We start from the raw sequence: 22,287 nt of genomic DNA on the forward strand, positions 1-22,287 counted from the left end.
TCTCAGTTTGTGATAATTTTTGCATGTCTGTAACCTGTTACTCAACCAACCACACAGAGGCACTGCTGGGTCAGGTTTGGCTTTTTTAAAAAAAATGTTTTAATGTTTTTCTTTTTCAGCTATTATTCATGGACTGTCCAGTCTAACAGCTTATCAGTTGAGAACTATATACATATGTCAGTTTTTGACAAGAATTGCAGCAGGAAAATCCCTCGGTATGTATGTGTTTTTATCTTATTTTGGAAATGTTTTAATCTATGTCTAAAGGTAAAATAATGAAAAGAAACAGATGAGATCTCTTACTTTTGAGAGTTTGCATGATGTATTGGTACGTTCATCTACACAAGCATATCTAAAGCAACTAAAAGAAATACAGTTCCAGTCTTCTTAGAGCGCTGGTTGTCAAACTTAGCTTGCTTCAGAATTATTAGAGAACTCGTTAAAAAACAAGAAAAACCCAGAATTCTCCACCATGATTTCCTGATGCAATTGGATGGATGAGAGGGGCCCTGGAGTTTATATTTCTAGTAAGTTCCCAGGTGATTCTGACACTGCTCTTAGGGAGCCATGCTTCGTGGACTGTCTTTTGGAGAGTTCTCTTCAGATTTGACTGTGTGGTAACTTTGTGGTGACTCTCACTATCATACACACTGATTTTAGTAGCAGCTATGATAATTGACACCTCTTATTTAACTGGATTTCAGCACTTCTTTAGATAGGCAAATATGATTTGTAGCTCTAATAGCTCTCTCCTTTATCTCCACAGGTTATTTTAGATTGTAATGGGTAAGCCTGCTTCAGTTTATGAGTAATGGCTGATATTTACAACATGGTCATTTAAAGGACCTTTTGATGCGAATAATTATGTATTTATGTTGGTTTTTACAATTTACAAAATGCTTTCCTAACAGTGTCAAGCGGTAGGCGGTATTTAAAATGAAACCACTTATTTACAATCCTCTTGTGTTACGTAAATTCCCAGTGTGTTTGTACCATTCTCATGGCCCTCACTATCTAGCTCTGGCTCACATAGCATGCTTCTTGTTGGGGGTGAGGCTGGATCTGGAGTTGGTACCATGACCATAAGTGAATGGGACTAGAAGCAGAGTAAATGTGGGGGAGACAGAACTATAGGTAGTCTGGGCCTGTAGCTAAGGAAGAAAACCGTTTTAATATGGACACAATTGGAGAATTCCTAACCATGTAGGCAATAAGTTAGCATGGTTTTTAACAGTTGTTCTGTAAATTAAATATGACAACATATTCTAAAGCGTCCAACTGTGTTTCACATATTAGCAATTATTCAGTAGGTCTTACTTTCTCCCCCAATAGCCCTTCCTCCAACCTGTCCTTTCTTTCTGAAAAGAAATGCAGATTTTGTGTCTAACCCCATTAATCTTGAAATTTACTTTGATCCCCTTTTAGGTATATCTTAGAATAGGCCCATGTCAATTATCAAGAATCCAAGGTATTTCACTGTAATGGACTCATGGGAAGCAGCTGAATTTTATTTTTATTTATATGTTGGATTTTTAGCTATACATAACTCTTTTGCTTTTTTTTTAAATGGTTGCTCAATAGCAGCACCGCCTAATAGAAATATAATTGAGCTACATATGTAATTGAAAAAAATAGGTGGAATTAATTTTAGCAGTATCTTATTTATCCCAATATTTCTAAAATATGTATCAACGTATAATCAGTATAAAACATGTTAATGAGATACTCCCTCTTTTTGCAGTAAGTCTTTGAAATCTGGGGTATATTTTATACTTAAAGCACATCTCAACTTGAAATTAGCCTTATTTTAACGGCTCATTAATTATATACAGCCAGTGGCTACCATATTAGGTTTAGTTTCCTGCCCAAATAGCTTTAAAATACAGTAAATGTCTTGAAGGGGAAATGTTTGTTTATGGCAGCCACCCTCATCTCGTGGGACTTTATTTTTTAAGATCTGTGCAACAATGGGAGACTTCCCTTCCTTTCCACTCCAGCTTTCTGCAGTGCCCCAGAACTCAGCAAATGTCCTGAGGGGGAAAACCAGCCATGTGTTTTCAGTTCCTCTGGTTTCCAGTCCACCAAACTAGCCCCAAGGAAACCCCCAGAAGCTTTTCCTCATTTCTCTTAACACAGTAAAATCTCCCTTCCTGGAATTCACTGAATCCTCATTATATAAGCCAATGAGGCCAGGGAAGAAAAGCTGCAAATCATCCGCTAACCCCCCGGAAATGTAGTTCATCTAGTTCTCTTTGCTTCCACCACTATCCTATGTCTTTAGTGATAGGGCTTTGCAACTTATTCCACTTTTTTCTAGTTGTAATGGGAGTGTTGGCCTCCTGCAGTATCCTGCATTCTACCTGAAAGTGAAAGGCTGCTCTAAAATTTTTGTAGTTAAGATCTAACCTTTTTTTTTTCTATAGGTGCATTTTGTTTCTGTATCTCATCACATTTATAGGAAGGCAGCAGATTAATGAGATGCGTTAGATCAAGTCAGTCAAGAAAGACTTAATAGGAAGTATAAATATTGAAATGAGTTTTTAAAAGAAAAACAAATGTGAGATGAAGAAGGATTAGGCAATCTGCCTTTGCATTTTCATATTTCATGTTTTCCAGCACATACTGTAGCCTTATGAGGCATCTTGTTATTCCTGAAACACACTTCTTTTCTGAGACCACTTTTCTGAAGTGGTTTTTAAGGGCTCTGGTGTCTGCTTCTGCTACTTGCTAGCTGTGTGACCTCTGTAAGTCTCAGGTCCTACTTTATAAGACAAGGTTGATATTGTTATATACCCTTTTAAAGAAATTGTTTGGGTAGAGGAGCTATTGCATGTTAAGCACTTAGCATAGTGCCTAACACATAGTAGGACCTTAATATGTGTTGACTATGAGTGTGAATATCTTTTGTCCTCCTCTGCCGTATGTTCTGGACTCAATCCCAGCCGTATGTTCTGCTGCTGCCTTCCTGAAATTTATCCTTCCCATCCTTATCCTCTTCACTTAGTTATCTCCTGTTTATCCTCAATGTCCCAATTTGGATGGTTTCTCTTTCATAAAGGATTCTTGGTTGGTATTCTTTCATAGAGCTAATCTTCTTGGAAAATACAGATGCATGGGCTCTACCCTGTACTAAATAAAACAATCTCTAAAGGATGGGTCTAGGCATCTGCATTTTTTTAAAACCTCCTCAGGTGATTTTGAGGTATAGGTAGGGTTGAGAAGCACCAGCATAATTCTAGTAAAGTACCAGTCACATTGATTTGTCTTTCTTCATAGCTAGGGTGTAAGTTTCACAAGGGTAGGAACTGTTTCTTCTTCCTGGTCTGATCCTAAGTATCTGGCACAGGGCCTGGAATATAAAGAGACTTTTTGTATATGAATTAATATATTTTTATGTTTAAAATGTTGGAGAAACAATTAGAAGACAACAGGAAATCGTTTCTACAAAGTAGAAATTGTTGAAACTGCTAACATTTAAATTGCATACTCCTTCTAGTTTTTGAAAGGGAAAAAAAGGAAATTAACTTGAAAAATCAAATCACTTGCCCAAACTGTTGTATGCGGGAATAGCACCTGGCACATAGTATATACTCAGTAAATATTTAAAGAAATGAAATCATAAAAAATTGACAAAGTAAGGTTCTACTTAGCTTCCTAAGTTACTTATTTTTGTTCTGGTTTTAAAAGATGCACAATTTGAAACTGATGAACGAATTACACCCTTGGAATCAGCCCTGATGATTTGGGGTTCAATTGAAAAAGAACATGACAAACTTCATGAAGAAATAGAGAATTTAGTTAAAATTCAGGTATGTGTATTACATTATTATTATTATTATTATTATTATTATTATTATTATTATTATTACTTCACATATACTATCTAAAGAAATTAAGAGCCACTTAGTAAGAAGTTGAGCAGTAAACCCAAAATAAACTTTAATATAATCCTTTCTCTTCAGAAATTTCACCTTTGGTTTATAGTCTTCATGCAAATCTGAGAACTGGGATGTAATGTTTGCTACCTAAGTATATATTGCCCCCATTTGAGAAAATACACTGTATTGATATATTCGTTTTTTTTAAATGTTTTTTTAAAGATTTTATTTATTTTTGCAGAGAGAGAGACAGCGCGTGCGCACACGCCCATGCATGAGCCAGAGCAGGGGGAGGGGCAGAGGGAGAAGCAGACTCCCTGCTGAGCAGGGAACGGGATGCAGGACTCAGTCCCAGGACCCTGGGATCATGACCTGAGCCAAAAGCAGACACTTAATCACCTGAGCCACCCAGGTGCCCCACTACATTGATTTAAATATCACAAAAAAACTTTCAAAAACCAGTGGTTTGTGCTCTCCCAATTTCTATTCAAGATTACAAATATGAAAAAAAAATAAGAATATTTAATAAGGAATCAGTGGATTTTAAATAAGAGAATGTAAAATTCTAACTATGTAGAGGGAATTTTAGGAGTAGCCTATTAAAGAGTGAGAAGCTAAAAAAGTCATTGCAGAGATTAAATAGCAGGTTAAAGTATGTTTTGCTAACAGGCAAAGCAAATACTCAGGATTGTTCTAGTTAAATAAATTTGTCCTCATTTTCGAAAATTATTTTATGGTTGGGTAGGAGAGAAAATCAAGATGATATCTCACCTTCCCCAAAATTAATTATTGTTGTTATGGCAACTGCCAAAGACCAAAAGAGAATGGACAGAAATACGACTGCTACTTTTAAGAATTTCAGCCTGGGATGGAGAGATTTGTTATGTTATCTCAGTTTTGGGGGGTTCTAGAGAAGGAGGCCATCACTAATATACTAGTATAAAGTTGAGTGGGTTACCATAAATACATAGCAAACATGTAATACATTGCTTAGTATTTGTCAGCTACTATTCTAAGCACTTTTCATGTAGAACTCCAGTCCTTAGGATGACAAATAGGTACTATTATCTCCACTATTTTACATACAAAGAAACAGAGGCACATGAGGTTAAATAGCTTGCCAAAGCTACCCAGATGGTAATGGTGGTTCCCTATTTTACTACATCTGTTACCAGAAAGGCCAGTTTATGAAATGATCATTCAGAAGCATCTGACTTCCTAGATTTCTATTAGAGATTTTCTAGGGATCCTAACCAGCTAATTTTATATATCCTAATTGTCATGAGTGCCATCTATATCCTCTCTCATTTCCCTTTTGCTCAAATTAATATTTAGGTGGGTCCAAAATGTACATAATGTAGCTCCTAATTTATTAATTAATGTCTACTTTTAATTGGCCTAAATTCGAAAGAGCTAGAATGCTGAGCATTTATCAGGAAATATGCAAGGGGCCAATGAAAAATTTTCACATCTTTTTCAAACCGTAGTTATTTCATCTTTGAAAAGATATTTTAGGGGCGCCTGGGTGGCTCAGCTGTTAAGCGTCTGCCTTCAGCTCAGGTCATGATCCCAGGGTCCTGGGATCGAGCCCTGCATCGGGGTCCCTGCTCCGTGGGAAGCCTGCTTCTCCCTCTCACACTCCCTTTGCTTGTATTCCCTCTCCCGCTGTCTCTCTCTCTCTCTCAAATAAATAAATGAAATATTTTAAAAAATTTTTATATCATGTATCAAAAATTTTAAGTGAAGTTTATACTTAAGAGGACTTATTTCCATATTAAACAACAATTATACATTTTTAAAAAGCAATCTAAGGTTTGTATTTGTCATTCTGTCTTTTAGGCTATAGCTGTTTGTATGGAAAATGGGAATTTTAAAGAAGCAGAAGAAGTCTTTGAAAGAATATTTGATGACCCGAATTCTTATGAGGTAGTTGTTTATATTAAAATCAGAATTTTAGGGGCGCCTGGGTGGCACAGCGGTTGAGCGTCTGCCTTCGGCTCAGGGCGTGATCCCGGCGTTGTGGGATCGAGCCCCACATCAGGCTCTTCTGCTGTGAGCCTGCTTCTTCCTCTCCCACTCCCCCTGCTTGTGTTCCCTCTCTCGCTGGCTGTCTCTATCTCTGTCGAATAAATAAATAAAACCTTAAAAAAAAAAAAAAAGAATTTTAGAACTGCTTATATGGAGTGAGATAAATGAAAGAATACTGGAGGAAGAAAGGGATGCTTTATCTTTTAAACAGTATAGAACAGTGCTGTCCATAGATATATAATTGCAAGTCCCATGTGTTTTAGTAACCACATTAAAAAAGTTAAAAGAAACTAGTGAAACGGATTTTGGTGTTTCATTTAGCCCAATATATCCAAAAACATCATTTTTAACATTTAATCAACATAAAAAAGTATTGATGGGCTATTTTACACTCTCTTTTTTGTACTGAGTCTTTGAAACCTGGTGTGTATTTTATACCTACGTCTAAATTCAGGTCTCACATTTCAAGGGCTCAGTAACTACCTGTGGCTAATGGCTACCATATTGAGCAGCACAGGTACAGAAGAAAGCATTATTACTATTATTTTTTAAGATTTTATTTATTTAGGGGCACCTGGGTGGCACAGCGGTTAAGCGTCTGCCTTCAGCTCAGGGCGTGATCCCAGCGTTATGGGATCGAGCCCCACGTCAGGCTCCTCCACTATGAGCCTGCTTCTTCCTCTCGCACTCCCCCTGCTTGTGTTCCCTCTCTCGCTGGCTGTCTCTATCTCTGTCAAATAAATAAATAAAATCTTTAAAAAAAAAAAAAAGATTTTATTTATTTGAGACGCAAAGAACCTGCCTGGGCAGGGGGGAGGGGCAGAAGCAGGCTCCCCGCTGAGCAGGGAGCCCACTGGACCCTGGGATCATGACCTGAGCTTAACTGATTGAGTTGCCCAGGTGCCCCAAGAAAAAACATTATAATTTTCTTATTTTTCTAGAGGGTTCTTACGTGATCATTAGTAGTTTTTGTGTTTATGTGTAATATTAAGGTCGATCGAACTTAGTTTTTAATATTAAAAACAAAGCATTGTTGGAATAAATTAAGCCTATTTAAAGAAATAAAAAATAGTTTTATACATTTTTAGTGAACTTTTTACTGAACAGGAACATACCTTTAGTAGCATACATGTACTGTAAGTGTATAAAGTGATGTTTTCAAATAAGAAACACGCTTTTGCAATGACCCCCTAGATGAAGGAAAAGAACGTTGCCAGCACCCTCCTGTCACTGTCCCTCCCATCTTTTCAAGGATAGCCACTACCCTGACTTGTAACGTCCAAGATTAGTTTTACTTGTTTCCAGACTTTATGTGATGTAATCATAATAGCAAGTTTATGTAAGATTGATCCATGGTGTTGCTTGTAACAATCGTTCATTTATTCTCATTGTTCCATTGTTGGAATATGCAACTTATACATTCTACTGTGGAGAAACATTTGAGTTATTTCCAGTTTTGGGCTGTTAACATTCTTTTACACATCTTTTGTAGAAGAAATATGCGTTTTCTAATGGATATATACTTAGGAATAGAATTGATGGGTTGTAGGATATGCACATACTCAGTTTTCGTGGATACTGCCAAACAGTTTTCCAAAGTGGCTATGTTATATCTGTTCCTTCAGCAGTGTGGAAGAGTTCCACTTGCTTCACAGACCTTCTCTGTAGTTTTCCTTTTAGTCATTCTGGCAAATATGTAGTAGTATTACATTGGGCTTTGGTTTCTCTTACTTTGACTAGTGAAGTCGAGCACCTTTGTACATGCTTGTATAGGGTTGGCGGGGTGAGTGATCACCTTAATCTGTTGAGGGACTGAGGTGAGTCAAGAGTAGGTTGAAGTTTTATTAAGGCTCAGTCTATCTCTAATTTACCCCTGTTCCTGGGTGTAACCCTCCAGAGAGTTTAGCTGAAAGCCTGATCTGTTTATTGGGTTTCCTTCCCCTACTTTTTTGCCTTAGCACTGTGAGGTTACTGAAAAATCCCACTCTGTACTTCACAGAAGAAGAAAGCTTACAGCCAGTAAGCATAAGTGGAAATGCTTAACCTCACTAGCATGAGTTATCAGAGCAATCCCAAGTAATACACTGAAATAGTATTCCCTATACCTCAGACTGGCAATGATTAAAATATCTTAGAATACTAACAGTTGGCTCAAAGAATGGAGAAATGGTAAGGCAGCCATACCTTCTTCTCAGTGCTGTAAACTGGTGCTTAAACTTTGGAGGGCATTTTAGCAAAATCTGTAAGTATGCATTCTAGCATTTCTACTTCTAGATAATACCCTAGAGTAACTTTTTAAGGTTGGTTGGTTTTTAAGATTCATTTATTTATTTTAGAGAGAGCGCCCAAGTCGGGGGGGGGGGGGGGGGGGGGGGGGGGGGGGGANAGACTCTCAAGCAGACTCCCCACTGAGTGCAGAGCCCAATGTAGGGACTCAGTCCCAGGATCCCAAGATCACAACCTGAGCCAAAATCAAGGGTTGGCCGCTCAACTGACTAAGCCACCCAGGAGCCCCTAAAAGCCATGAAGTTTTATTTAAAAAAAAAAAAACAAAACAGGCCCCACTAAGACAGTTGGTCTGGAATAGAGCCTGAGAAGTAGCATTTTTTGAAGGTTCTATGGCTCCTATTGTGCAACCAGCCTTGAAAGAACTCCTGTCCAAGAGAAGCTTGTACTGTGCACAAGGAGAGCTGTAGAAAAATGTTCAACAGTAATAGAAAATAGCCTCTAAATGCTTTCAAAACACTGGAAGAATTGATGAATAAATGAAATTTTTGATCGGTAGAATATTGTACAATAGTGAAAATAACTAGTTCTATAAAAAATCAACATGGAAAAGTGTCACAGAGTTGAACAAATATAGCAAGTTTCAGAAAAATACACATATGCAAAATAGTACCGTGTATTTATTGGGTACATTCATACTTAGTACAAGTGTAAAGGAATGCGTGGATATGGTAAATTCTAAATTCAGGATAATGGCCACCTTGAGAGGAGAAGCTGGAGGTGTGATCATTATGGTAGTGAACAAGAACTTCAGTTGTACAGATGATATTTTATTTCTTAAACTTGGCAATGGACATTCAGGTTCATAATTTATTTTTTAATCCTTTTGTATGTGTGCAAAGTACAAGGTAGTTTTTTTAAGTAAGAAAAAATACTTCAGTGGGCCATTTAAAACAGGAGAATTTTTAAAAATCTCATATGTCTGAGTTTATAATGTGATTTTTTAAATTAAGACACAATTTCTGTCATCTTATTTGTGATTTATGTGTTCATTCGTTTTTCCTGTTGTCTTTAGCCTTTAAAAAGGAAAATGCTTATGGTAATCTCTGAGAGAGATACATTCCACTCAATTTTTCAACACTTCAGCTATGACAACATGATGGAGAAAATTAAGAGTTATGTGAATTATGTGATAAATGAAAAATCATCGGCCTTTCTTATGAAGGTATGCATATTTCAGAGAGACTCTAACAATAGAGGAAGGAGAAATTGTTATAATAAAGGAGAAAACTTGGGGCGCCTGGGTGGCACAGCGGTTAAGCGTCTGCCTTCGGCTCAGGGCGTGATCCCGGCGTTATGGGATCGAGCCCCACGTCAGGCTCCTCTGCTATGAGCCTGCTTCTTCCTCTCGCACTCCCCCTGCTTGTGTTCCCTCTCTCGCTGGCTGTCTCTATCTCTGTCGAATAAATAAATAAAATCTTTAAAAATAAATAAATAAAGGAGAAAACTTGAAGTAGAAATCCTTAAAAACGAATCAGAATTTTATTTAGTGATTTTGTAGAAGAATGGCAGAATGTTACAGTTAGTGAATCTAAAGGGTTTATTGGTGATCTTTGCAGTGTTTTTAAATTTTTTTGAAATAAGAGTTGGAGAAATTTTTCAAAATAAAAAGTTGGGAGAACAGATCAAAGAAATTTTTAGCATGTTTTTGGAAAATAAAATTGGACTGAAGAAGGACCTTTAAAAAGATTGTTTTTTATAACATTTTATCCTCAGTCTTGGCCTCAAAAAGTCTTGACTTATGTTATAGTGGAACACTGATTCATTTAAGGGAGTATAAATACCTGGAATTTTTTTTAAATTTTTATTTAAAATTTTTCTTAAATATTTTTTTAAATATATAAAATAAATAAAATATTTTTTCAAAGAGTTTGTTGGAGAGGCAAGGGAGAGAGAGCATACCAAGCGGACTCTGCTGAGCGTGGTGCCTAATGCAGGCTCGATCCCAGGACCCTGAGATCATGACCTGAGCCGAAATCAAGAGGCAGGTGCTTAACAGACTGAGCCACCGAGGTGCCCCTATCTGGAATTTTCTTTGATTTTTCTTTCTTTCTTTCTTTTTTTTTTAAGTAACCTTTTATCTAAAAATTGCCTAGTAAGCACTGTATCAAATACATACATAAGGAAAGATCCTCTCCATAAGGCTTATAAACCAAGTAGGTAACTAAAGCAGCTGCTATTGATGTCATAGTTACTAGAGAAAACACAACGCAGTCCCCTTACTGACCTGTGAACAGACACATTGGTTATGACTATCAAAGAATTAGAAGACTTAATTTTAATGCTGTTTGTTCAAAATGGCATAATGGATTCCTTTCTCTTTTACAACCCCATTTTTTTAAGGCAGCAGCGAGAGTAGTAGAAAGTAAAAGGGCAAGAACAACTCAAGATAAACCTAATGGTAACAATATTGAAATGGAAACCGAAGCTAATTTGGATGTAGGAAAAAGGTTTGTAAATTCATTAATATGTTTTTTGTTGCATGGATACATCTTTAATGTGAAAGTGTTGCTGGTGAGCCATTTTTAACAAAAACAATTATTATAGAGGGTATGTTTTACTGATTATTAACATTTGGATATTTGGAGTACTGTACAATTACTTCATGGTTTATGCAAATTGTTACGTATACTAAGCAAAATAGTACAGTTTAAATAGTGTGAGTAATACTATTTACCATTCTTAGGCAACGTGTGCTCTGGAATAGTGTTGAGGTTGGAAACTTGAATCCTCTGTGCTCCTTCAATCTCAGATCTCACATGCCTTCATCTGTGCCTCACTATACTGAGGGTTATTCTAGTATTTTCAGATATTGTTTCTACATCTTTAACAGTGGCATAACCACTTCATCTGGTGCTTCAGTGCTGGAGAGAAATGGGCTGTGTCAGTCCTACACGTAGTAGTCCCCCTTATCCGTGGGTAGATACATTCCAAGACCCCCAGTGGAGGCCTGAAACCACAGAAAGTACCAAACTCTATATATACTATGTTTTTAACTATACATACGTACCTGTGATAAAAATTATAAGTTAGATTCAGTAAGAGATTAACAACAACAATAATAGAACTATAACAGTATAACAAAAGTTATGTGAATGTGGTCTCTTCTCTCAGAACATCTTAGTTCTGAGACGCTGTGAGGATGGGAGCTGATAAAATGCCTACATGATAAGATGAAGCGAGAGGAATGACAGAGGCATCTTAACATAGTATTAGGCTGATAGGAGCCTCACGAGAAAGATCATCTTCCAGGTGCAGCTGGCTGTGGGTAACAAACTTAACAAACTGGAAACCGGAACCACAGATAAAGGGGACTCCTGTATTGAGAGACAAGTTCAATCTCTAAAATTATTTCTGTAGGGATTTTCAAGGGTAATTTTTACCTTTTTTTTTTTTTTTTTTGGCTTTAGAAGCTAACCTTATTGAAGAAGATAAACTCTACTGTTATAAAGCTCTTTTCTGTTGAACCTGTGGTCCATTCCCTCTATTCTTCCACCTTTAACCCCAGGCCAGATGGCAAATCCGTGTGGTCTCTGGATGGATGGATTTGGCAATGGATGTAATATCACTCTTTTTTCTTGGTCCCGTGACTTGAGTGCTGCAGGTTCCTCATCTTAGCTACTTATTGGGGGGGGGGGGGATTGGGTTCAAGTTGGATAGACATGCATTGCTTATACTTCAGGACTAAGCTTAGTCATTATTGTCTCTCCTTGTCCCTACTAACAGCGTGATCTGCTCCTTCACTGGTTCATCTCCCCCAAAACTATTAAAGTCTTAATATTATTTTCTAAGATCCATTGTAAGAAGTAGAGCTATCATTTTTATTGGCTCAATTATTTCATTTTGTTCAGGAAATCAAAGTTTAGTGGTAATACCAAGACCCAGTACATTCTGGAGCCTAGCCTTCCTGCCCAGTGTAATACTGCTTTAAAATCAAATTAAGATTTGCCATGATTCATGCAGATAATGAACACATTTCCTACATACTCCCATACAGTACTACCTGCTTATTTCAAATGCTACTTCCACAAGGCAATTTAATCATTATGTGTAAACAGAACTCTTGATGTTTTCATCTGTCTCTCTGTACCCTGACTCTCCTCACATTTCCAGTTAACTTCCCAAGTGTTACGAATCCCATCTCGATGCTTCTTTAATACATTCTTATTACTTGTATCCTAGGTTATTACTTAGCTTTGTACCATGCAAATCCATCCTTGACATGACTTCTAGAATTAGTGTTCCATAAAAATAAATCTGTGTAAGTCACTTTTCAACTTAATAATCTCTTTTGGCCTTTTGTTTCCTACTAGATGAGTTAGAGTATATTGGCATGGCTTACAAAGCTTTACATAGCCCCTTTCTGGGTTTTATTTTCATATACAACCTTATCCCTAAGCATTAACCTCTCCCTGCCCACATACGTGGTACTTCCTAGCAACACAGAACTTCGTCCTGATCCTCAGATGTTGCAGATTCTTTCATGCTATCTCCTTTTTCAATTTTGAATTTCCTTCTTTCTGTTGTCTCCAAGGCAAGCCCTTACTTGCCATTCAGGGTCTGGCTCAAAGATCACCTATGTTTTACTGAGCTCTGTGATGAGTTGTCACTTCTGTGCTTCCACAGCATTGAGTCACATCTCTATAAAAGAACTTAGCTTGGATGGTAACATACCTGTTTACCTTTCTGTATTTCTCACTAGACTGAGAATCCTTTAAAGGTTCTTAATTAGCTGTGCATCCTTGGTACTTAGGTCATTACCAGGCATACATTAGAATTTGCAATGCACTAGACACAGGGAATAACTAAAACTAGAGACAAAATGAAGATCAAGAACCAAACAAATATCAAGACCATCCTAGAGGCAAATGGAATCAGGACAAGTAAAGCATCAGATTCACCAGTATCAGGACAAAAATCAGCAGGACACAAGTGAACAAGGATAGAATCGGAAGTGTGATTATGAAATCAGACAGTAAGAAAGATGAAATCTTCATGTTACCAAAGGTAGATGAAATAAAACCTTTGCTCTGATAGAGCTTATAAACTATTTTGAGGCAATAAGAATTATAGACAGGAAACAGGAACAGCAGCAGACGTTACATAATTTGTTGTTAAAATGTATAGATTTAGATGCTGAAGAAGTTGAGATGGAAGTTTCAAGGAGGGGTGAGCATTGTGCAGGCCCTCAAAGGATAGTTATGATTTTTACAGTTGGATGGAAGAGGAAATGTCATTTTAGGATAGAAGAATAGTTCCAGTGAAGGCACAAAGGTATAAATGGTTATGCTGTGTTTGTGGAAGCTAAGTTTAACTTTAGCAAGGCGGGTGGGGGAAACTTGTTAAGAAGCTCAGTTGGAGGCTAGTGGGGAGGGCAAGAAATTAAACTTGAATCCATGGAAATAAAGATCCATGGGAGAGTTTTTGAAAGAGTGACGTGAGTGCTTGATTACAACATTAACTCTGCTTAACTTATATTTGTGAAAGCTTGATTTAATATCTGGTAAGTACATCTGGGTAAAAACTTTCCGTGTTGTAATGGACTCTCCGTGTGTCCTAATGTTACCAGGGTTTCTGTCCAAAGATATTTTGTATAAATTGAGATATGACTTGATTACACGGTAAGTACTAACCTTGTGAAAAGTTTTTTTTTACATTCTTACATATTTTTTCTTTTTTTAAAGTGTTACTGACAAAGAGTGCAGTAACTGAATTCTCAGGGGGTACAGTATCCTTATTGAGGTGAAGTAGATGGACATTTTTCTTCTCTGTCTTTAAAATCTTTGAAGCACTTCATGCAGACCTAGGTATTTTATAATAACTGTTATATAAATGGTGTGCTTTAGAGAATATGGTAGGTGCCTGCTTATCTCAACAGGTATTCAAGACCTTGACGTGTCTTGAAATTCCAAACTATAGAGACCTGCATCTGGGATCCTGAGTTGTTAAACGTTTCCACAAGGCCATTATTGGCGTAGACATATAGGGAGTGCTTGACCTTAAAGCAGATGTTTAATAAACTCCTATTCTGTCCTAGGAACAAGGATATGTTGCTGGGGGGCGCGGGGGCTTGGGGGTAGTTACATTTCTGATGAATATCCCAAATTTTTATTTTGTGAAATACTTGAAAAACCATGTTTAATCTACTGGGAATTTTGTGACAGTCAATAAATATAACATGGTCAGGGAGCAGAAAGTCTACATGAATAATTTCAGAGATAGAGCAGTTAGGATGCTGAATAGGAACCATAGTTGGAGGTTTTGATTTAGTGTGGTGGAGGAAGTCATTGGAAATGAGAAATCGAGAGGTCAGGATTGTATGCAGATCATCCATGAGAACACGGAAATAACATGATAAAACCATCACTTGGGGGTAGAGAAAGATCTGTGAATGATGGGAAGTGCTTGCAAGGCTAGTAAATGATTCTGAAGTATGGTAGATGGTGATACACATTAGTAGAATGAATCCTCAAGGGCTAAAGTTTCTTTTGGAAGTAGGATCCTGAAAGTGGCATTTGTTGGAAATTTAAAGTATAGAGACCCACCTCTGGGACCCTGGGTTCATAGAAGGTAGAAAATTAAGCCTGCCTACTTGCGCAGGCCACAAAGAAATTTCCTCCCTAAGGGAGATTTTAGACAAAGCGAAGAGGTAGGGGAACTGGTGAAGAGGTTGAGAATGGCATTTCAGAGAGCACAATAGGACGTTTTGGGAGGAAGGGAATGCATTAGCAGGTTTCATGTATACTTAGGTAAAAATATAGATTTTAGATGGTGATAAAATCATTTCCTAAGCTTAGGTGAACTACTTTTTTCATCTAAACTAGTTCCTTTATAAAATTGGAATAATACCAACTTTGCAGGGTTGTCAAAATTTTGCCACATTCTGTGTTTCCAAACAGCCTTCATTTCAAAAATGCTCCTTTTGGAAGCCGTAAAGGTAAGTGATACCTACCATTATGTGTAAAGGGATTCTGGAATTTCTCTTTTGGGAAATAAAAGCCCCAGGAACAAATGAAAATTAATAGCTGATAGTGTGAGGATTCTTTTTTCTTCACCTATCTAATTAGAAGGCCAAAAGAATCTTGATTTCTAAGTAGATGAGGTGGAGAAAATAAGTGATGGGAGGAGAGGTAAGTCAGATAACAAGAATCTTAAAGAGGCCGAAGGTTAAGATGGGGCACTCAGCAAGGAGAGCACCAAAGGAAACGGGCCAAAGTAGAAGGTCCTAAAATAGAGATTAAGACAAATCATCTACCTTCTTTCATAGCTTTTCTACTTTTTGTGGAACCAATCCCATGCTTTTATGTTCAATTTAGGTCTCACAAGAAGCTCTTCCTACCTCAGTTGAAACATGGAAGCCAACAACAGGACTTTAATAGTCAAGAAGGAGTGGGAACTCTTCAGGGTGAGTACTCTTATTATAATTTTAGAAGTAGAGAATTGATGTGTCCTTGAAGGTGATCCAGCCCTTGACCTCCCCAATACAACACCCAGACACACTTCAGAAAACTAAAGCACAAAAGATTAAATGTCATACCGTCATTGAGTTAGAAAGTTAGTGCTTAATTTAGAAAATTGGCTATTCTGATTGCCTAGCTTAGAGTACTTTTGCTATGATGGTACACTGCTTTTCTACCTTAACTTTAATCAGCAACTTGAAATAGTTACTTAATCTGAAACATGCAGTTATTATCATGATAGTTATGTTCTATAAAGTCACTGTGGTTGGTGAATACTAAACCATTACTAGGGAATTACAGGGTTAGAGTCCTTTGAGCCTCTTGTCACCACAGTTTTGTCAGCTGATAAATACATAACCTTGTTCAGTGTGTTTATGTGTTTCGGTTTAAAGATACTAATATATAATGTTGATTCATTAACCTTGAACTTGTGGCCAAGTAGCACTGTAACTCAAGCCTGGATGAAGCTTTCTAACGCACATTTTTTCTCTTGGGAACATCCTAGTCTTCTTGCACTTAGGAACGCTAGACAACACTTCCACAATACATCTGGGGCCATTTCGAACAGCTAAATCACCCTGAAACACAAAATGTTGCACTCAGTAGACTCCAAAGAAGACAATTATTTATAACAGAGCTAAAACATGAAGGCAGAGCATCACCTTGCTTAACCTTAGCTGGGAACACACACATCAGGTGAGATGAATTTTTTTTGATCTGCACATGTCCACCAGTGCCCACAAAAGCACTCCGTATTGATTTTTGAGTTATAAATTATTAGCAGGGAAGTAAATTCACAAATACAGAATCCATGAATAATCAGGACTGACTGTGGAATTTAGTTACCCTCCTTATTGCAATTAGAATTTATTCTTATAAAAGGCATTGCTGGATTTTAAAAAACAAGCAACAGTAACAAAACAAAGCAAAACAAAAACCTTAAAAGTAGTCCATAGGGGTGCCTGGGTGGCTCAGATGGTTGGGTGTCTGCCTTCAGTTCGGGTCATGATTCCAGGGTCCTAGAATTGAGCCCCACACCAGGCTTCCAACTCAGCGGGATGTCTGCTTCTCCCTCTCCTGCTTGTGCTCTCTCTCAAATAAATAGATTAAAAAAAATTTTTTTAAAGTAGTCCATAATTGTTTCAAATTACAATTTGATTGTTAGTTTCTCCTTGGTATGTATTCATTCAGCAAATGTTCATTGAACCCACACTACATTCTAGGTACTGTATGAATGAATGAATGCGTGCAAGGATTTTTAAACTTTATCGATCCACACCTAGCAGCTTGTGGTCAGTATAAAAATAATGGATGTACCAACTTGATGCCAGAGACGTAGTAGGGCTGCAATAAATATTAATTGAATAAATTTATTCATAACTGATGGCTGATGACAGGGCCAGTATTAACTAATATTTGTAAATTATAACTCTAAAACAGTTAACATCCATAGATACTATCATCCTCATTTTAAGACGGTAAAGTTAAAGAAATAATTGCTTCATGTTGTCATTCCAAAATCGTTCTGCATCTACTGCTGCAAAATGGCTAGGAATCATAATTCTAAACTAAAATAATTTGGGGATTCTGGACTTTAATATAATAATACAAAATTCAAAGAAGTGGAAGCATGTATTTTTTTAGATTCTAAATAGTAGATTAGCAGTTAAACTCTGAGAACTGTAACCTCATTGCAGACTGGTTTGACAGTGACTATGGATATTGAGCCTAGATCTTGGGAGTTTTAGTACATTTTTTGACATGTTGGTAAATGTTACTAATACATACATACTTTTTTCTTTTTTTTACTTCCAGTTTGCTTAAAAGGTATGCAGTATCCTCTCTTCATAATTAGAGGATATTTTGTTAATGCTAAACAGTTTTTTTCAGACTTGTAAAATTGCCATGTACTTTTAAAAAATCAAGTGATTCAGAAAACTTGAAAGAAAGAAAATCACCTAAATTCTTTCTGTGCAGAAAAAAACTTACCAGCATTCGGTGAAATGATATGTAAACTCATTTAATCCTCAACAGTCTTATAAGTGTTTTTTGGTTTGTTTTTGTTTTTTTTTAATCATCCCCATTTTATACATGGGGAAGCCACTACAAAAAGAGATTGAGTGAAATATACTTGGTCAGAGAAATAGTTAACAAACTAGAATTTGAAATTAACCTTCTTGGGGCGCCTGGGTGGCTCAGTCTCTGGCTTAGGTCATGATCTTAGGATCCTGGGATCGAGCCCCATATCGGGCTCCCTGCTCAGTGGGGAGCCTGGTTCTCCCTGTCCGCTGCTCCTCCTGTTTATGTGCACTCTTTCTCTCACTCTCAAAAAAAAAAAAAAAAAATGGCCAAATTAAAAAAAAAAATTGACCTTTTTGAAGTAAGCTCTATGCCCAGTGTGGGGCTTGAACTCATGACCCCAAGATCGAGAGGTTCATGTTCTGCCAACTGAGCCAGCCAGGCAAACTTAGACATTCAGACTGCAGAGCTCATGCTTTTAATTGCTGGGCTAGACTCTGTCAGTGGAAAATTAGTCAAATAAAAATTTAGAAAAATGTGATTAGATTACATGTTACTTTAAAACACATTTACATTTTGAACTTCATGTAAATGCTGTTTCATAAGAAGTGTATCAGTAATCTGTGTTATTCCTCCAAAGTGAAGGATACGGAATATGAAATGCTTCAAGAGGTTGGATCAGGTTGCCTCTGAAATCATAAATTTAAATTTTAGACTGTTGAATGACTATCTAAAAAGGATATTAGCAAAACAAAAAACAAAAAAACCCCTGAAAAACCTGTCCTGCCAATTCCCAATTTTTCTTTTTATTTTATATGATAAAGGTTTTATTTTGTATGATAAAGGTCTGTAGAATTCTCTTTTCTAGCTATAATTCCCAGAGTAGTTTAATCTATTTAAACTGATTCATTGCTGATTACCAGCCCTTTGACCATCATGTCCCCATTCCTTACCTCTTGTTTGGCTAGGTTTTTTTAAAAGATGGGATTGTAGATACTATAATTTCTAAATTTTTACATCGCTGAGAAGGTCGGCTCTTCTTTTTTCTTTTTGGGGTGAGAAAAGGAATTTACTGCCTCATACTCAATAAGTTCAGAGGTCTGTTAGCTTCAGGTGTGACTGGATCCAGCTACTCAAGGATTTTCATCAGACCTGCTTCCTCTGTGTTTCTCAGCTCTACTTTCCTCTGTGATGGCTTCCCTTCCAGGCAGACTCTTCAAGTGGCGACCCCTGACAGATAGATGCTCCTATCATCACTGAAGTGGAAGATGTTTTTTTCTTTCTTTCTTTCTATCTTTTTTTAGTTGTATAGTTGACACACAATGTTGCATTAGTTTTGTGTGTATTACATAGTAATTGGACACTATATATTATGCCGTGCTTACCCCAAGGGTAGCTACCATCTGTCCCCATACAACATTAGTACAATACTATTGACATAGGGAACTATGCTCTACCTTGAGTGTGTACTGTTTTTTGCTTAAAGGGAAATTTGGCTAAATATAATATTCTTCGGAGATACTTTTCTTACAACTTTGCAGATATGGATCCATTTTTTGACTTTATGAGTGCTGCTGTGGACAAGTCTGAGGTCAGTCTTTCTCCCCCCTTTCTATATGAGTTGCCTTTTACTCATAGATTCCCAGGTCTTTTTTAATACATGCATTTAATGCTATAAACTCCCCTTTAATTACTGCTTTAGTTTCATCCCACAGATTTTGAGATGTTTTTTCATTTAGTTCAAAATATTTTTTCATTTCCCTTAAGACTTTTTCTTTGACTTCTGGGCTATTTAGAAACTCTTTGTTTTAATTTCCAAATATTTAAGGGTATTCCAGATATCTTTCTATTATTGCTTTCCAATTTAATTCTGTTTGGGACTGAGAATATACTTTGTAGGATTCTTTTAATTTAAGATTTGTTTTATACATGATATGGTCTATCTTGGTAAGTGTTGATATGTACTTGAGAAGAATGTGAATTCTGTTGTAAAATATCAGGTCAAGTTGATTCATAGTGCTTTTCAGATTTTGTGTATGCTTGCTTATTTTTGCCTACTCTTTCCACCAATTACTGAGAGAGAATATTGAAACCTCCAACTGTAATTGTGAATTTCTCTGTTAATTATTAATCTCTGCTAATTTGTTAATTTCCTTTTTTGCTTTTTTTTGTCCTTTAGCACCTGTTTAAACAATTTGCAATGTGAAAATCTCTGTTCATAACTGGTTGGTTTCCATTTTCCTGACTGGAGCCTGACCAGCACATATGGCCTGTTCCTGCAACAATCCCATATTGTCCCAATTACTGTAGTTTCATAAGTCAGTATGTGATAGGAAAATTCCCTTCATCTTACTGTTCTTCAGGAATATCTTGACTATTCTTGGTGTTTTGGTCTTCCATGTTGTCAGGGAAAAAACCCAACTTCATAGAGGATTGCAAGCAGTAAACCTGCTACAACTCCATAGATGCCAAAAGTAGGCAATACGACTTAATGAGCCAGAGCAAAACAATTTATTACAGCACAACAATAGCATGGCATCAGCATAATTGTGCTGGTTTCTTTCTTCCAAGTACCATAGGCAGTGCAATGGCCCCAGATAGGTTTTGTGCAGGCAGATAGGTTGTACTGTAACTGAGAAACTTGGTGCCAAGGGCCAACTCAGTAAGCAGCAAAACGGTATAGCAAACCAGCTCGTCCCCTCCCCAGGAGAGGGTAGTTACCTGGTGGTCAGGCTATGGTTCCTTTGACCTACTTAGGTGCCTATTTGATACAAAACTGTTTAGTATCAGGAAACAAGCCTTGTACATTCAGCAAAAACTGCAGGGATGCTCGGGGCCAGTGGTGGACTACTTCTCATAACACATATAATTTTATTTTATTTATTTATTTTTTTTTTTTTTAAAGATTTTATTTATTTATTCAACAGAGATAGAGACAGCCAGCGAGAGAGGGAACACAAGCAGGGGGAGTGGGAGAGGAAGAAGCAGGCTCATAGCAGAAGAGCCTGATGTGGGGCTCGATCCCATAACGCCGGGATCACGCCCTGAGCCGAAGGCAGACGCTTAACCGCTGTGCCACCCAGGCGCCCCAACACATATAATTTTAGAATAATGTTAAGTTCTACAAAAAGCCCTGTTAAAATTTTTATTTGAAATTGCATTATAACAATAGATACTTTTGGAAAGAATGGGCACAGTTGTTATATATTAGTATTAATTACAGACTTTATATTAATTATGTTATGTCTTCCTATGCATGAACAGAAGTATATTACTCTAAGTGGTCATATATATTTTCTTATAATGTGTAGTGTATATATACACACACATATGTAGTAAAGTTTTATAATTTACTACATATAGATCTTGATCACTGCTAGATTTATCCCTAATAATATTACGTTTTTTGATAGTATTGTAAATATTATCTTTTGATTGTTTTAAATATTTTAACTATTGCTAATGAACAAATACTGTTGAGCTTTGTTTATTGATCTTTTATCCAACCATCTAAACTCTTTTTAATTCTATTTGTAGATTCTTTAAGGTGTTTTTTATATAAACAATTTTCTTCAGTAATTAACAGTTCTCTTTTCAGTTACATATACATTCTTGTCTCACTAAACTGACTGAATAAGAAAGAAGGAACGAGGGAAGGGCTATAGTTCTTACACTAGGTAAAATATTCCTTAAACATTATCTTAAGAAAATTTCAACAATAAGGTAAATATTCCTTTTCTTAACAGATGATGAAAAAGGACAGGTTCTGGGAGGTGAGAAACTTGTTTAAAGACATAAAAGAATCAGCATTCAATACCCACTATGATTTTTAGAAACTGATCTTTGCATTGCACTATGCTCCTTCCAGATTCCAAGGGGAAAAAATTAAGCAGATAGAGTTCTTTTTATTTAAAATACCTAATACTAGATAGGAATTTCATGATAACCTTTAAAAATATCCCCCTTTTTAATGTGAAGCAATTTTTGATGATTATTTCTACTTTTAGGTGAAAGAATGAAAAGACTCAGGCAAGCCACTGAAAAGAGAAGACGTATTTTGAACAGTCAGCCAGTAACTTCTAAAAAACATGGATCTAGGAAAAAACAGGTATTTATTATATTTAAATAAGACTTAGTGGACATTAATTGTGATTATTTGACATTATTCCTGCTCAACCCTAAAAGATCTTGAATGTAAAATGTTTCCACTTCACCATCTTTGATTTTGCCATGTTAGATTAATTGGCCAATCTATGTGTTCTGAGTTCCAAAAAAAATATTACACCTGTATTTTTAAAATAACCTTAAGTTATTTAAGTTGGGTATAGATAATGACATTTGTTTAGAATTATTGTGATACTATCATAAGGTCTATTTATCAACATAAAGTGGGACTTAAGTCCACATTATAAGCTTTCATCTTCTTATCTTCCTTATATGAATCCAATTTAAATAAGGTCCTTCTGTGCTTTAAAAAAAGAAGAAACCATTTGATAGGGAATTTTTCTGTTCAGAAAGTTAAGATAGGTCAATTTTAGGACTCCCTTCATTTCTGCACTCAGTGATTATAGTCCTGTGCCATCTGTCTAGTGTCTCGAACCATTATTTCCTGTGTT

The 22,287-nt window shown here is 36.6% G+C and overlaps 1 protein-coding gene across 4 annotated transcripts in view; it reads left to right on the top strand.

Annotated features, from left to right (window-relative positions):
- TERF1 (telomeric repeat binding factor 1) overlaps positions 1-22,287 on the top strand; it is a 36,384-nt gene that overhangs the window by 6,307 nt on the left and 7,790 nt on the right. The window contains exons 2-8 of one of the 4 annotated variants that reach the window (XM_034668195.1): positions 120-215; positions 3,688-3,809; positions 5,718-5,807; positions 9,208-9,357; positions 10,536-10,642; positions 15,509-15,597; positions 21,679-21,779. In XM_034668195.1, coding sequence (XP_034524086.1) covers positions 120-215; positions 3,688-3,809; positions 5,718-5,807; positions 9,208-9,357; positions 10,536-10,642; positions 15,509-15,597; positions 21,679-21,779 — 755 coding nt within the window. The remainder of the gene's footprint in view (positions 1-119; positions 216-3,687; positions 3,810-5,717; positions 5,808-9,207; positions 9,358-10,535; positions 10,643-15,508; positions 15,598-21,678; positions 21,780-22,287) is intronic. The other 3 variants (XM_002922802.4, XM_019803320.2, XM_034668196.1) reach the window with 3 other exon arrangements.

This window comes from Ailuropoda melanoleuca, chromosome 9, assembly GCF_002007445.2.
Source record: "Ailuropoda melanoleuca isolate Jingjing chromosome 9, ASM200744v2, whole genome shotgun sequence".
Classification (NCBI taxonomy): Eukaryota; Metazoa; Chordata; class Mammalia; order Carnivora; family Ursidae; genus Ailuropoda; species Ailuropoda melanoleuca.